Raw genomic sequence first — 16,221 nt, 5'->3', positions numbered from 1 at the left:
TACATTTAAAAAATGCGTTTTTATCTTAAAAAAACATAATTAAGGAATGAAAATCTATATTATTACATTATTATACATGTCTAGTGTTAAAAGAAAAATGGTTTACACTTTGCCGTGTTGGAATGTACCACATTCCCGTCAAGCTTAAAAACGCAAAACAGACTTATTGGGCAAAATGAACATATTTATTGCACAAAGGTTTGTTTTTCAGTGTGTCAAAATATAATAAATGTCGCACAGTGGACAAATGATGATGGTGTTAACCACACTGCGTAGTTGTCATTCGTCTCCCCTCTGTGAACGCGGTGGTGGTACAGTCTTGGGCCAATATGGCGCTGCGGAGTTTTTCGTCATCATGGTGTCGCTCGTTGTTACGTGCCTACATCTCTCCCAAAGCGGCAACTTCTGCTTTGCAACAGCCAGGCTGGATTGAATCTTGTTCAGGAGGTGAATTCAACACGTTTGCTGTCTTGTTTGTTGGCAAAGTCATTCGTTTGTTCACATCTTTGAGTCCACTGGTGGAGTTTGTGTGCAGATCAGGGGTGACCCTGGGCTGCCCTGCGCTGCGCTGCCCTGCCCAGCCCTGCCTCACCTCCTTCGCTAAAATGCATTGTATTAAATGTGCAGCAAAAAGGCATCTGCTGTCAGAGGATGTCGTCAAACTTGAAGACTTCCAGCGAAGGAAGTTGGCGGTCGCTCACCTCGTCACTGGATCAGATGGTGAAGTACCTTTAGCGAGAAATAACTGGAGTGAATCTACATTTGACTTATTTAATTCAATGCATCTTTTGCACATCATGAGAGCAAGTCTCGTGTCCGACCCGTTTGTTTCTCTCTCTTCATATTTGCAGGAAATTTTATCGAGCTGTTTGGCCACAAACTGCGGAGGAACAGCCTGGTTTTGCGAGATGAGCTCAAACTGCTGCTTCACTTGTGTCAGTCTGCAGAGGACATGAAGACGGCCCGAGATGCCATTTACAGGTCCGCTTTGGTGTGGTCGACTTAACCAGCCCAGACCCAATGGCTTCACACTCAACAGCGTCACCCGTTGCCAGGTACCATGCAGAAAACCGCAATGTGGCGCACGGCGAGTTCAAGTTTGGCCCGCTCTTCATGAGGCTGTGCTACGAGTTGGGCCTGGAGAAGATGGCCGCCGCTACACTCACAGATCAGGTGCACACCACAGGTGGAGAAAGTGATGTTTGAAATTCAAGCGCACATACAAACTTCTTTTTTTACACCTCAAGATGCTCGGCGTTTGCGCCATTGTTCTTTTGTCACCCCGAACAGGAAATGAGAGGCTTTTTCGCCCACCCCACCTCCTTCAACATTGCCATCGACATGTTATTCGTTAAGGGCTATCACGAAGGTCAGTCCTCAATTGCGCACGTGCCGTCCGTCCGTCCGTCCGTCCGTCTTCTTGACTGCTGTGTTTTGAAATGACAAATGCCATTTAAGATGCTCTCGAGGTGTTGCGGTGCATGAGGAGCCAAAGTGTGCCGTTCAACAAAGACACACTCCTGCTGGCGTCTGCCGTCTGCTATAAACTGGTACACCATGTTTACGTTTCGTTTTAAAAAAATAAATAAAACTGTTGCTAACCAAAACAGCAGCACTTAGCGAAGGTTCTCAGAATGAAAACTTTTGTTTTTCTTTCAAACGATGATCACGATTTGTGTGTATTTTTTTTTTTTTTTTTGTGTGTGTGGTTGTATCAGAACACGAGCGAGTCGCACGCCATTTGCGTGTTGCTCATGGAAGAGGCTCAGGCCAAAGGGCAATTTGTCCCCAGGCACGCTTACTGCTTGGCTGTTGCATTGGCGCTCCAACAGGTGAGTCTGTATTTCTGCTTCAAAATGTGCATGCAGTCAGTGACAATCCACAATGTCATTCCACCCCTCTCACACGCTTTGGCCAAACTCGTTTCTTCTCAGAACGACGTTGAAAAAGCCCAATGGTTTTTCGCACAAATCATGAGCACAGACACCCAACTGTGCCAAAACTTAAAGGTGAGTCTTTCTTGAAAGAAATCCAGAAAGTGAGCGTTCTTCGACATGAACCTTTTTTTTTTTTCTTCCTCTCTTGACGTGAATGATCAGATTTTGTTGCTGGCAATGTCCGGAGCGACCGAGGAGGCCATGACGATCCTTTTTTCCGCAGCCAAACTCTCCAAGAGGCCGTCCTTTGTCAGGAAGCCGGAATTTTCTCAAGAGGTGGTAAGTGGAAGCAGTCGGTCGCACGTTTGAGAAGCACAAGCGTCCTCCGCATTGCCTCGATTGTTTCTCAGCTGGATCGGCTGCGTGCGCATGTCGAGGGCCAAGCGCTAGCGGATGAAGCGGATGGGCTCATTTCCCGGCTGGAGCGCGCCGGTCAGGTGACGCGGCAGAGCCTGGACGACATGCTGTGCCACACCCCGGCCCCCAAGAGGAAAGTGGCCCCCATCGTGGTGGACAGGCACGTCAGCAGGAGGACACTGAAGCCGCTTCACTCAGCGCTGCTGTCCGAGTGATTTTTGTGAATTCAAAATATGTTTAATAGCATAAAGAAATGTGTTCAGAAGCATGGGCCCGATGGTTGTTTATCATAATCAAAGGCTTGTATTTTGTTCATGTTTTCAATTCTGTTGAGTGTGCATTAATTTTGTTTATCACAAAGATAATTTAATATATATTTTTTACCTTTTTTTTTACATTAAGCAAGCTCCAAACTATAAAAACAAAACAGCACGATCTGATTGGTGTGACAGATATCCCGCCCACCTTCTGTGATGAGTCTTTCTGATTGGCTGAAATGAGCTGTCATGAAACAATGCGTATAATTTGAAATATAAATTTATGTTCTAAATAATGAATTCCTATATTTAGTTGTGTCCATATATATTCAGTACATTTGTCCTGAACAGGAATCACAACAAAATGATCCTTGCCGTGTCGTCCCACAATGCACCGCGGTTGCGGCAAACCGGAAAAGGAAACCGTAGCTTCCGCCAAAACAAGTCGGAGAATTCCGAGTCGTTGTTTTACATTTGCAGTACTGGAATTACAGTTGCGAGAATTACACACTTGCATGATTTTGCTGTCAGCGTACATGTTTTGGTCGGCACTGGTTAGCATTAGCTGCGAGCCAGAAGCTTTATAATATAATAACAAGGACGGGCTCCATTTTGGCTCCACGGTTCGGCTGGCGTCGGCGTCCGGAGCCGCTCTCTCTCTCTCGCGCGCGCGCGCCACCGGCAAGTCAGTCATAGAAACCAAAGTGTGGTGTGGTGTGGTGTGGGCGAGCGGGCGGGCTTGGTAACTTTCGGTCCAAACGATGAGCTCAGAGGAGACCGCAGCGTCCAGCAAAGCTTCCCCTCCGGAGGATGATGGCATGACGTGGTGGTACCGGTGGCTTTGCAAAATAGCCGGTGTCTTGGGAGGAATATGTAAGTTGAGGACTTTTATTCAAATATTGTTTTGTAAGAGTATCGTATACAAGTAGAACAGCTATTCATCGCGTGCTTGGTGGCACACAAACCTATCGTGACGTCAGGGCACCCCGACTTACTCGCGTCGCGGTTCGGCGTTCGCGGATTTCCCCGCCGCAATTTTCTTAAAATACTTTTGAATTTTCTTGTTGTTGTGAAAGATTTGGGGGGGCAGTCGTCTATCTTCCTGCAACCTACGCGAGCCTGTTTGCTGACAAAAAGTTGCATCAGCAACACCTGACACACCATCCGTGTCACTGCATATTTGATGACCTCTGCATCATTTATTAAGCAGGACGACCCTCAAGTGCCAGTCGACACCATAAGTCCTTTCTCCACATTGTGTCCGTGTTATTTCAATCATTCTTTGTGTTGTGCAGCGTGTGCCATTGCAGGAGTCTGGAACTGTGTCACGGTGAACCCTCTAAACATCGCCGCCGGCGTGTGGATGGTGTAAGTCATGGCCTTAGCGCACATTTCCTTTTCACAACGTATCCAGACCGTTTCATTTAACATTTTGTGGCGCAAACATCCATTTGATATAATAATAGATTTTGTAAAACATGAGCAAGTTGTGACTGATACGTCGCCGGCCGCATCCAGGTTGAACGCCTTCGTGTTGTTCCTGTGCGAGGTGCCCTTCTGCTGCCAGTTCATCGAGTTCGCCAACGCCGTGGCGGCCCGCGCCGACCGCTTCCGACCCTGGCAGAAATCCTTCTTCTACTGCGGGTGAGACGTCGTCCGATGTTGACGTCGTTGGGGTTTGGTGGCGGAAGTTGAAACGGTCTGACCTGACCTGTGTTGGGCTCAGGATGGCGCTCTTCCCCATCTTCCTGAGTTTCTCCTTCACCACGCTGTTCGGCAACGCCATCGCCTTCGCCACCGGGGTCCTCTACGGCCTGGCGTCTCTCGGCAAAAAGTAAGAGCACTCCAAACGCACCACTCTTTCACTTGTTTCACTTTTCGAAAAGAAAACAAATCTCACTGTCTGCCCGTTTGTGTAACGCCCACTAACAAGCAGCAGACTTTCATTTTAAGTCCACTTACTTTCCTTTGCGTAATTAACTTAAATTTTTATTTAATAGAAATTGATGTGTATCCTTTTAATCAGTGAAATGTGTGTTGAGCAGTGTAACTCATGTTAAATTTGCCCAAACTAAGAAAACAACAACTACATCCTCCCTGATTATTTGCGTTTTAGCATTCATACATTTTCAGATTTTCTTTTTCATTAAGTCCATCCTAACATATTCCCGGGAGGCATTTCAAGCCCGGCCAAGGGAAGCCTTGGCCCCGCCCCCTGCGCTACGCTAATCCCCTAACTGCGCTCGCTGGCTCACCTCTCAGGGGGGACGCGGTGACGTACGCCCGGTTGCAGCATCACAAGCAGGCCGACGAGGAGAGGATGAGCGGCGCCGCCGAGTGAGGCCCGGCCGCCCGGCCACCCGGCCGCCGCCTTTGGTCCCGTCCTCGTAGCTCCTCGCCGGCGACGCTCTTAAGAAGCCCTCCCCTTATTTATTTCTCCCTTCCTCCTTTTAGCGGACATGGATGCGAGTGGAGCGAGCATGATGCCGATTTTTGTCATTGTTCCAATTGTGGTTTGCATTCTTTTGTCCGCTTGCTTGTTACGTGTGAAGCGGGGGGGCGTCCGTTTTGTGACGGCTCCCTTTCAGGACCTGAACCGTCGTCGTGCGGATTGTATTGTTTGTGCGCTTACGCGACTAAAGATTTTATTGTGGCTTTATTGCACCTTTTAAGACTCAACCTCTGCCTTTCCCGATCCACGACTTGGAATGTATTTTTTTTTAACCTCAAAAATTAAAACAGTGTTTTATTTTTGCTTAACGGATAAGCTCGACTTTTGCTCGCTCGGAATGGAAACTGACACTCTTGAAAAAGGATGACACTATTTGAGGAAATGCTATTGAACTCGCTCTTACTGAACTTTGATAACATTCAAAAGGGAGGGACTAATTGATTGATTGGTAATGTATTATTTGTGTTTTTGCTTGTCGTTCTCCATAACATGAAGGGAAGTTTGGCAGCAAATGTTTACAGCAATTTTGTCAGCTAACGTTCGTCCGTCTCCTTGGGCTCTCAGGTACGCGGGCACCAGTAAACACACACACACACACGCACATATTGTTAAGCCATGTTAACTAGTGTTGTTTTTGTCTTAAATTCTTGACATTGTGTGCTGTGACATGAATCCTCTTATTGCTCAATTAAACCAATGTGCGACTAGAGGACTGCCGTTTGATGACATCAACATTAGTTCATTAATTGCTTCAAAGTTCCTCTGGACACTGGCTGTATTATTTCATGAACTGAATCATCATTTTCATATTTATTTTGTAATTTCATCCAGTGTGCCTAATAAAGCGCCGCAAGCGCCTCCACGTTTGGTCTCCAGGGGGAGCTCGAGGGTGGACAACACCATGCGCGCATGACGCACAATCACAACTGCCCACCCGCCCGCCCGCCTGCCCGTCCGGATTCGGTGCAACTTTGCCCTAGAGCTTTGCTTTGTGCGGGAAGCCGAGACAAGTGCAGCGCGCCCGCGCGCCATCCTGCCTTCCTTGCAGAGCGAGCCCTCCGTCCCCCTGCAGCCCACCATCAGCCCAGCCTAATTTACGAGCACCGCATTGACGCTTCTCCTTCTCCTGCTCGTCTTCCGGTTTGGAGCGACAACAATGTGCAGTAGCCGCCGGGGCGTGGAGGAGCACCGACCCGGACCCTTGTGGTGAGGTCCGCGCGGCGCCGCGGCTGCGTGGGCAGCGTGGGATCCCCCCCGGCCTGGGATCCCCCCCGGCCTGGGATCCCGCCATGCCAGCCAGGAGGAACCGCTACAACCTGGTGGACGACGTGGCCGACGCCAGGCTGCCGCTGCACAACGAGGAAGCTTACCAGCATGGCATCTCCTTCCAAGCCAAGGTAGGCGTGGGGAGAGACGCGACAAAAATTGGACTCAAGGAAAGCTACTGTTTCTTCTCAAGTTAAGGGGGGAAAAAAAATCTCTAAGTGCTGAGTAAATGGTGAGCATGGGTGGGTTACTTTACACTGAGTCAAAGTAAAAAGTCATCCTCCTAATCATCAGTAGTCACTCAAGTACAGGTGGAAAGAGTAATTAAATGTATTTATGAATGACTTCCAAACAATACAAAGTAAAAAAAGTAGTCCCCCCAAGTATTCAATTAAAAAAAAACTTTCAACAACTAACTGCAGAGTAGAGTAGGCAAAACATTGAATGAAAAATGGATGTGGGATGAAAATACAAGTCACGTGCGTTGCATTAGAACTCCTCTTCATAGTGCAATTGATCAGAAAAGTAAATGCGTGCAAGCTGACCATTGTGTCTTTTGAATGCACTTTGGCAGAAAATTAGCTTTGGGACGGACGGACGGACGGACGGACGGACGCAGCGCAGGCAGCGACTTTGCTTTGCACCAGCTGTCTTTGTGCCATCAATTATTCAGCTCTCAGCTAAACAGAATTCAGCTTTTAGAGGACCCGAGTATACTTTGTAATTACCTTCAATATTAGAGTGGATTGCTTGTCTTGCTTGCTTACTTATTTAGGGTGCTCGACCCATTCACCAGAGCAGCTGTCATGATGCGGTGCTTTGACGCAGACTCGCAACACCCATATGAGGACGGATGACGTTCACGCACAACAACTTGAGATTTTGCTCTGAAATTCACCTTCATCAAAAAAGCTCTGAAGTTTTGCTGCGGCCAAGGACATTTTGAGGGCCCTCGAAAGGAGCCCTGAGGCACATATGCATCTTCTCATGGAGCAGATTATTTGAACTTTTCTTTTTCTAACCTTTCGGTGTGAGCAACAGAACAACTACTTATTTGTCTGTTTTTTTGAGGGTGGGGGGGTGATGAATAATGATCATGTGTTCAAATGTGCTGCTCCGTTTGGAATCCAAAATGCCTTTTGTGTTGCAGTATGTGGGGAGCCTGGATGTGGCACGGCCCAACAGTCGCATGGAAATTGTGGCGGCCATGAGGAGGATCCGGGTAAGGAGATGGCCTCATGCTCAAGACACTCACACTTTTAAAATATTCGCGCAAACTGGATGAAAATGCACGGCCACTAGCTTAATGCTAACATGCAATGAGAAATGCCTTAGAGCGGCTGACAATAACAAGGATGCTAACTCACTAGCGGCCCCCAGAGACTGCACGAGATGAGTGGGTTGACGGCGTCATTTAAGTGAGCGGCGGCGGCGGCGGCGGCGGCGAGGCTCCGACACGACAAGGCTCTTAAGCGCGCTCCGACGCCAAAATGTGCGCTTGAAGCACGCATGAGTGCTGCGGCGTTGCTCGCCAATTTAGGTGGGGAATCCTCCAGACTCATCTGGGAGCTTTTTGGGTGTGTTTGCAAGGTGGCAAGCGTTTTTTTCTTTTTCAAATCCATTGGAAGGCACGGGAAGGAACAAGAGCTGCAAGGCGCTCTTATTTCCTCAATCAAGGCCAGCTCACTTTGCAAAACATGTGATTGAATAAATCCCCCGCCCCTCCCCCCCTTTTTTTTTTTTTTTAGTTAATCTCTTGATTCCGATTGGCCGGCTCAGCCGCACACCTGCCGTTCCCACGGCGAGACACAATGTCTCGCACCCCCCGCCGATCCTTTTGGACGCGTGTGAGGCCGCTCTCCATTGTTTTCGTGCTTTCACGTGGCCCAGCGGCGCCTTTGAATGGATCGTGCACTTTTGGTTGAAGAACGCAAATGGAAGCACTCCCTCCCCTCCCTCCTGTCGCTGTTGTGCCACCAAAATAGCGCACCTCCATTTAGCCCCTATCTGCTCGGCGTGGACAGGAATAGATGGAGGCTGAGGGCCAAAGAGGCGCTTCCCTCTTTGAATTCCGATCGGCCCCTAATGGGATTTTTTTTTTTTTTTTCCTTCTCCAAGGCCTCCTTTCTCTGACTGCCAAGAGTCTCCCGGGGAATGGCATTCTTTTTTTACCCTTCCGTCCGCCTGGATCACCTTTTGTTAAGAGCACATTCGGCAGGCATTACGGAAGGAAGGAAGGAAGGAAGGGAGGGAGGGGGAGGAGGGGGGAGGAATGCTTGCCGGCCGGCCGGGCTGGAAAATGGGGGTTATGGCGAACCCTGATTTACCCACGTTGTTGACAGAATGTAGGGCAGTGAGCGCCACATGTTGGTCCAATCCTATCAATAAAACACCTTATGATGTCCCAGACAACAAGACAGGAGGCGACGGATCAGTGGAAAGGGGGAGGGAGGGAGGGAGGGAGGGAGGCTGCTTTTTGTTCTATGTGCACTCAAACACACCGGATATATATTAGGGCTTTTATTTGTGGCTTCTCGGGAGGGGCTTCCCATTGTTTTCACGGCAGATGTACGCAAGCTAATGGCTGACCTAGAAGTGCAGCGGATCAGCTTGGAGTGTTAAGTCGCCTTTTGTTTGCCCCACGCACGACACAAGTGGCGCTTCGTCTTTTCATCCTCGCATATGAACAACATGGAAGCCTGCAAAATGTTTTCACTTTGCCCCGAGCCTCTTTAGCGTGACTCAGCGGCTTTGGACAGAAAGGTCGCTGTCAAAGCAGCAGATTGGAGTGGACATTTTGGAATAGATCAGCAGAATCAACCAGAGATGGAAGTCTGGCCGCAACCAAATAAAAGTCAGACCACAGGCTTGAGAAAAGTGAAAAGGAAATGCGCTGAGCCTGCGTTTATTGCTGGGTAACTGTCCAGCTAGCTAGCTGTCTCGCATTCAATTAATGGACTGATTATCGGAATTTCCTTCTGGCAAATATCAGAAGGGGCATTAGCCTGAAAAAAAAAAAAAAAATCATTTTAACCGGGCCTTGCTTTTCCTCTCTAAAAATTCCAAATTTAATGTGGGCCAAAACCAAAAGGCCCGGCCGGCTTCCCCGTAAAGTGGACCGGCGGCGTCTCGACACGGGACTCTTTGCGCAAAGAATGGCTCCACGCCTCAGTGCCTCTCTGACAGGCGCCGAGAAAGGACGGGCCGTCCCTCGGGTGAGTAAAGAAGGGTTGGGGGGGGGGGGCGGAACAAAGGAGCAACCCTCGCATGGCAAACATTGATGCCAGCGTGGCCTCCATAAAGCGCAGTGCCTTGAAGCCAGCGCCACGGGCACTCTCGCCACCAAATGTGGGTGGCAAAGCAATTCAGCAGCTCTTCCCATTTGTCCGCATTTGCCTCGAAATACCAGCACGCTCAATAATGCACCAAGGCCTCGGGGCAACATTGATTTTCTGCTGGCATCTTGCATGTGAAATGAATTTGCTCCGCCGCCGCCACGCGTGTGAGATGCAGCTCTCGGCTCATCTCACGCCCTCATCTGAGAGATTTACAGGCGACACTTGAACCTCTCGTTAGGTTACCGGGACCACGTTTGCAAATCCCACACGCGCTTCCATTTTTTTTTTCTCCACACATTTCACGCTTGAAATCATCGGTTTGGCAAAAGCAAAATTTGCGCTTTCAATTACTAGTTTGCTATATGTTAACATATCGATGGCTAGCATGTTACCATTGCGCAAAAGCACAATTTGCACTTTCAATTCCTAGTTTGCTATATGTTTGCATATTGATGGCTAGCATGTTAGCATTGCTACAAAACAAACATTTTTGAAGGCAAGAAGGCGGTTCTCCCAACAGTCACCTCATTGTTACCCCACCCCCCCCCCCCCCCACCCCCCTCCCTGAAAAAGGAGCAAAATTCCAGGGAAGTCCCCAAATCCTGCCGCACATTGTACTGAAGCCGTTGCTAGGTTGCCGCAATCTAAAGGAGCCTGCCTGCCTGCCCGCCTTTGTGGGCTCCGGCGCCGCTTGAATGGCGCAAGCGCTTTGGTCAAGTGACCTGCAACGCACGGCTGCTGCGGAAAAGGACACATTTGTTTTCAACCTTGATATCACTCAACACCGCTCCATTATTTTCATATTATTTTTCAGTACGAGTTCAAAGCCAAGAATATCAAGAAGAAGAAGGTGAACATGGTGGTGTCGGTGGACGGCGTCAAGGTGCTGCTGCGCAAGAAACAAAAGGTGAGATGCGGGTGGGCGGGCCGAGAATTGCGGCTAACGTGCTAACGACGTTCCCGCCTGTAGAGGAAAGAGCGGCCGTGGGACGAGAGCAAGTTGCTCATTATGCATGACCCCATTTACAGGTATGTTGCCCACTCAAAGGTAGCGATTTCAAGTTGCATTTTGTTGACGTTCACCGATGGCGTTTCCGTGGCAGGATTTTCTACGTGTCGCACGACTCGCAAGATTTAAAGATCTTCAGCTACATCGCCAGAGACGGCTCCAGTAATTGCTTCCGCTGCAACGTCTTCAAATCCAAAAAGAAGGTCAGTCAATGGCTCGGCTCAAGGTGAACGCGGCTCAAGTCCGTCCTTCCTTCCGTTTGGCGCCGAGTGCAGACGCTGGCTATTCGCATCGTGCGGACGGTGGGTCAGGCCTTCGAGGTTTGCCACAAGCTGAGCCTGCAGCACGCCGAGCAGGACGCCGGCGGGCAGAGCGAGGAGGACGCTCGAGGAGGACCAGGCGACGAGGAGGAGGAGGAGGACGACGTGGCCTCTGGCGCCTCGCTCTGCGAACAAACGGTCGGGGACATCCTGCGCAGTCTGGCTGAGCTTAGCGTGGTCAAAGCGGGCCACACCATCATGGTGAGTGAGACACAATTTAGATTTTGTTCTGAGGAACAATGTTTCATTTTTGGAGCAACACTGGTCTGTGCCAGACAAAATGATCCTTTGCATTTACTGCCCTCTAGAGGCCAACCAATAGAGGTGCAACATGTTTGGCCCTTTTCTTTTCTTTTTGAAATGATTTATTTACAGGGAGGGTCGCGTGTTAGCAGGTCATAAAAGCCAAACCATCATATGTTGTTTTTCTTTCCATATTTTGTGTGTTTGCTGTCAGGACCTTTCCGGAAAGTCCTTGTTGACGGTGACATCGGCGGCGACTCCCAGCAGCTCGGCGGCAGGCTCGCTGACGTCGCGCCACTACTTGCAGCTCCTTCAGCAGCAGCTACAGCAGCAGCAGCAGCACACGCAGGCGGCTGTCGCTCAGGTGAGGGAGTCGCCCGAAAAAACTGAGTGCTTTGGCGCCATCTTGTGGTATCTCGGTATTAAAGATGTGCGTTAAAGCGAGTTGAGATGCTTTAGATAAAAGTAGTGTTCTGTCGGTCTCTCGACAACACTTATTGGGGTCGCCGGGTTAGGAACTTCTGATTGGCCGCTCAGAGGTTATTGAAAGGCCTGTGTTGTGCCACTAGGGGGCAGCACTTCCCCACAGCTGAACACTCAACCAAAAAATTGCTAAAACAGAGTGATGATGTCTTTGTCGGGCATTACCAATTGTCCATTTTTCCTTCCTTCCCATCGTTTGTTTGCAGGTGCAGCTGCTGAAGGATCAGATGGCGGCCGAGAGCGCCGCCCGCATGGAGGCGCAGGCGCGCTCGCACCAGCTGCTCCTGCAGAACCGCGACCTGCTGCAGCACCTGGCCCTGCTGGTGCAGCAGCTCCAGCAGCTGGAGGCGGGAGCCGGCGCCAGCCTGGAGGCGGAGCTTCCGCCTTCGGAGACGCCGCTCGACGGATGCGGTGAGCGACCTGCCTCGACCTGTCAGCATTCAACTCGCATCCCAAGTTGTGAATTAGAAATAAATCCACACCCCCTCAAGATGATTCATTGATGTGACACGATGGCGGCAAAGCACTGCTTTTAGATCACCCTGTTAGCGAACCCATTTTTCCACTGGAAGGACAATTTATTTTTCACTTTTATAGCACACTTAGGTATTTACTCTGCAATGGTGTCTCGCAGCGCTTTCCGCTTGGACCAGGCCTCTCTCGCTCAACCTCAAGCATCGCTACGGCGACGCCCTGGAGCGGCTCACCGATTCCATCCCGCCGGGCCCGGGGGACGGCCGCCTCGTCCCGGCGGCCGACGGCGGCGCCGCGTCCGACGAGGTGGACCCCGTCGTGAGCAGGAGAGCGTCCAGCGTGGAGGAAAAGTAAGACTTTTTTCAAGTGGATGCTGATTCTCCTGGCGCCCATTGGGAGCATTGTGAAAAAGCAAATGGATGCAAACATTTGTGTTTCCATCAAAGAAAGCCTTGAGTCAACATTTAATCTGCCTAAATTGCCCCAAGACGTTCCATTCTGATGTTTTTCCCCGCCGCTGCCGCCGCCGCCGCCGCCGCCACAGCAACATCAAGTCCGCAATTACTTTTTAATGAGCTTTTAATCCCCTTAAAGCCGAAAGCGCCAATGAGGGAAAACATTCCCTCAATAGCAGCCCCTCCCCTTAATGTTTTCCTTTCGCAAGTGTGAAGTCCCGGCGCGATAAAACAGATTGCAACACCACGAGGAGCCAATGGCATCGCGTCCGTTCAAGCGTCTGCTTCCACTCAAAACCTTGTGCTTACCCCAACAAAAATTCTTGTGATAAGCTAAACACAAGTATGAGGAAAAGTAGTTTTTATAATGATTTTTTTACATTTCATCACATCTTTTTTTAATTATTTATTATTATGAGGGTAGACGTTTGGTTCATTTTAAACAGTCACACGTCCAGCTCAGTGCTGCCACATAGCTTGTGGCACGACACGGTACTGCACTTTGGTGGCATGCAACTGTTTTTCAAATGCGACGTCGCGGAGGTTGATGGTTTGAGTTGCTCGGATTGCGTTTGGTAGCAAGCCGGCCGGCCGCCCTCTAACTGTGGCCTCTTTTCGTCAGGTGCCAGGATCCCGTCCTGCTCGTCCTCTTGCTCCTCTAATCAAATCAAAAACATGCACCAAAAAAAACCCTGCACCTGCCCACCTTCGTCTTGCTCATCTTCCTCATCTCCTCCTCATCCTCTTCTCCCCTCTCTTCCTCTTCCTCCTCCTCCTCCTTCTTAATGTGAGTATCGTGCGCGACATGCAGCATGCAACGTCACAATCGCGTTTAAAAATTGCGGTGATCGGCCAATCGTGTGGCGGCAAGGGAAAAAAAATAAATCAATCACTCATCCATGTGACCAATAACCTGTGCATTACAGTCCGTTTTCTTCCTCAAACATGTCAAGGGATAAATGATGTGGTTGCAAAAGTGTGCACACTCTCCAAAACCGGCCACCGTTTAACACGTAGAAATCAAGAAAGGCGCTCCAAAAAAAAAAAATGTCTTCTTCTGCTTTGCCAAAGTGACAATAAAGCCACCTTACGGTCGCACATGATATTAAAATATTCTCCTTTAATAACCTGGCCAGCTGGCACTCCTTGCGAGCGTCTTTTCATCAAGAGCAAAAACAAAATGAAAGAGCAACAATAGCCAACAATTGCAAGCCGCTAATCAAATACATGCGAGCACGGCGAGCGCTCGGCCTTTTGAATAAAGACGTTGCGGGGATGAAAAGGAGAAAACAAGCAAGCAGACCATGAAGAGGCTTTCACCACAAAGCGCTCTTAAGGCCCAGAGTGCTGAGTCAAGAAGCTCGGGGGGGGGGGGGGTTAGGGTTAGGGAGATCCTGAGAGCTCCCGAGAGCTCCAAAATGGTTTTGGTCACCTTGGCTGTTTTTTATTTCTACATTAGAGAGTCATATTTAACATGTCGTGATCTGTGGTCATCAGGTATCAAGCGCCCGTCCCAAAGCTGGATCCTCCTCCTCCCTCCCTGAACCGCAAGCGAGCCAGCCGGACCTTGTCCCCGGGCTCGGTCCAGGACGGTGTCCCGGGCCGCGAAAGCCTCCGCTTCTCCTACCCGGACGCGACGCCCGGCTCGCTGTCGTCGGCCGACTTCCACTCGCTCAGCAGCTCCTGCTCGGCCAGCGACGACTCGGGCGTGCGCTCCGAGACCAAATCGCTGCTGTCGCCTCTGCGGGACGACGACGCCTTCGGGGACCGCGGGACCTTCGGGACTCCGGTCCGCAACGGGCACGAGGAGAACCCGGACTCCACTCAAAGCTGGAACGACGGCCGGCCGCCCGCCTCGTCCCCCGTCAACGACACCTGCCTTCACATCAGCTTTTCCGAGGACGAGCTTTTGGACAACTGCCAGGACGAGCACGCCGTCCCGCAACGGAGTTAAACCGACACCTTTGACGCTTCTCCTACTTACCCGGCCATTCGTTCCACCACACGTTCGCACGTGGACGGATTTCGTATTTTTCTAAGGAAAAGCGCCAGCATGCAAGATACTCTTTCCAAGGAACCCGCGTAGCACTTGCATTGCACCACGTTGGCTCCCATTCACTCGTTCTTTAATCGGCGAGGGTGGACTGCATTCCGAAACATTTCGCAGATGGTCAGCGTTCGTTCCAATCGGTAGAAGCCGCAGCACCTGATTGGACTTTACTTGAAAACAATTGTAACATTAAAATAAAGTTTCAAGAATATGAAACATCCATCAAGGGTAAATAACAGTATGTTAAAAAAGCTGAGTAAAGTCGGAACGTTGGGAGAGGAGTACGAAAAAAGTTCAAGTCGTAATATTGAGAGAAAATAGTCGACAGAGAAAAAAAAATCGTCTTCCGTAAGAAAAACGCGCGATTTCTTCTGGTGTTAACTGTGATGCGAGTGATGGATTTGTATAGTTGCAGGTGTAAAATGTCGGTGATGCCGTAAATAAAGCAATAATAATACAAAAATAATTGGGATGACTTTGTGTTTTCCTTTTATTCATTTTGTATAAAATATTTGTATAGATTTGTCACGCATGTTATTTTATAGACGCTCCAGAACAGTTGGGGGCGCTCTCCGCTCTTCTGTTACTGCTTTGGAAGAACATTCGAGAACAAAGGTAGGTGAACAGGATTTTTTAATTTGTATTTTTTGCTTCTTCAGTTAAGATGATGCTTGTGTTTGGGTCTAAACTAAGCTAGCTAAAATCTTCTTTGTGTCATGACGTTCACCGTGTGTCACAAAGTTAAACTATAAGCTAAAATGCTAACTGTAGCTTCTTTAATTAAATGGCGTCCACTTGGGAAAGGCTCATTACTTCGATTCGTCGCGGCTAAAATACTACCAGAAACTACTTCTACTACTACTTCTTATTTAAAAGTTATCCCTCTCTTTTGCTCATTTATTGAACATCATTTGACTGTAACTTGTGATGTGGAAACTTCGACCCAGCCTGTTTTAAAGCCAGCTATGCTAACCGCGCTAAGCATCCTGATTGACAGCTACTTGACGAGTCAGCTCTTTCTTGTCTTCCTAAAAAGGAGCGTCTGAAAAGCTAAGTGGCTCGTGTTTGGTGCTAAATAGAGAATTAGGAGATGACCAGTGATGTTTGCTTTGCTTTCCTCCGTTTCAGAGAAAGGAACACCTGCGCTGAGGTCCATGACGCGCCGTCGCGTCGGCTGACGGTCGAAGGCCAACGAGGTGAGTGAGCCATCATTTAGGAAAACACGCTATACAAGGTCAACAGTGTTGGCAGAAATCCATCCATTGTTCTACTCACTTAATCCTCACGAGGGTGTATTCATGGATATCGTGATAAATGACAATCGTTACAGGAATGACCGATCAGTCGACAATCGGTTCAACGATAATTGACACGTGACGAATCTGACGATGAAACATTTGGCTGCCGTCGTTTTCTTTCCCGTATTCTGTCGCCGTGTCACTCGTGAGTCATTTTCCGCCCTGCTGAAGGTAATCTGATTATTATTCCGTTTTGGCGGCTGATGAATTGATTGGCGGGAAGCTGACGCTGCATGCACAAAACATGGTGGGCCATTTGCGGCCATCAATCTTGCACGCATA

At 49.3% G+C, this 16,221-nt stretch overlaps 3 protein-coding genes across 4 annotated transcripts; all 3 read left to right on the top strand.

The window, feature by feature from the left end:
* Positions 1–292: 292 nt before the first annotated feature.
* ptcd2 (pentatricopeptide repeat domain 2) lies at positions 293–2,851 on the top strand. The gene is made up of 10 exons (XM_049738357.1): positions 293–447; positions 628–720; positions 852–981; positions 1,056–1,173; positions 1,291–1,369; positions 1,459–1,550; positions 1,719–1,832; positions 1,935–2,009; positions 2,100–2,216; positions 2,288–2,851. The coding sequence occupies exons 1-10, from the start codon at positions 330–332 to the stop codon at positions 2,507–2,509; spliced, it is 1,158 nt and encodes a 385-aa protein (XP_049594314.1). The 5' UTR covers positions 293–329; the 3' UTR covers positions 2,510–2,851.
* Positions 2,852–2,952: 101 nt separating this feature from the next.
* cacfd1 (calcium channel flower domain containing 1) lies at positions 2,953–5,712 on the top strand. Of its 2 annotated transcripts, none has more exons than XM_049738372.1 (5): positions 2,953–3,424; positions 3,847–3,919; positions 4,070–4,195; positions 4,278–4,385; positions 4,814–5,712. In XM_049738372.1, exons 1-5 carry the CDS (start codon positions 3,313–3,315, stop codon positions 4,890–4,892), a joined length of 498 nt encoding a protein of 165 aa, XP_049594329.1. In that variant the 5' UTR covers positions 2,953–3,312; the 3' UTR covers positions 4,893–5,712. The 2 variants fall into 2 exon arrangements, with proteins under 2 accessions (XP_049594329.1, XP_049594330.1); XM_049738373.1 differs by lacking the exon at positions 4,814–5,712 and adding an exon at positions 4,488–4,807.
* A 156-nt stretch (positions 5,713–5,868) lies between these two features.
* Positions 5,869–15,107, top strand: si:dkey-34e4.1 (carboxyl-terminal PDZ ligand of neuronal nitric oxide synthase protein). Its single transcript, XM_049738346.2, has 10 exons — positions 5,869–6,400; positions 7,420–7,491; positions 10,422–10,514; positions 10,578–10,636; positions 10,711–10,819; positions 10,892–11,137; positions 11,394–11,543; positions 11,869–12,073; positions 12,297–12,486; positions 14,089–15,107. The coding sequence occupies exons 1-10, from the start codon at positions 6,293–6,295 to the stop codon at positions 14,543–14,545; spliced, it is 1,689 nt and encodes a 562-aa protein (XP_049594303.1). The 5' UTR covers positions 5,869–6,292; the 3' UTR covers positions 14,546–15,107.
* Positions 15,108–16,221: the final 1,114 nt, after the last annotated feature.

Source organism: Syngnathus scovelli, chromosome 13 (genome assembly GCF_024217435.2).
Source record: "Syngnathus scovelli strain Florida chromosome 13, RoL_Ssco_1.2, whole genome shotgun sequence".
Classification (NCBI taxonomy): Eukaryota; Metazoa; Chordata; class Actinopteri; order Syngnathiformes; family Syngnathidae; genus Syngnathus; species Syngnathus scovelli.
Note: the sequence above shows the minus strand (reverse complement) of the source record. Positions and strands in the feature narration are given on the sequence as shown.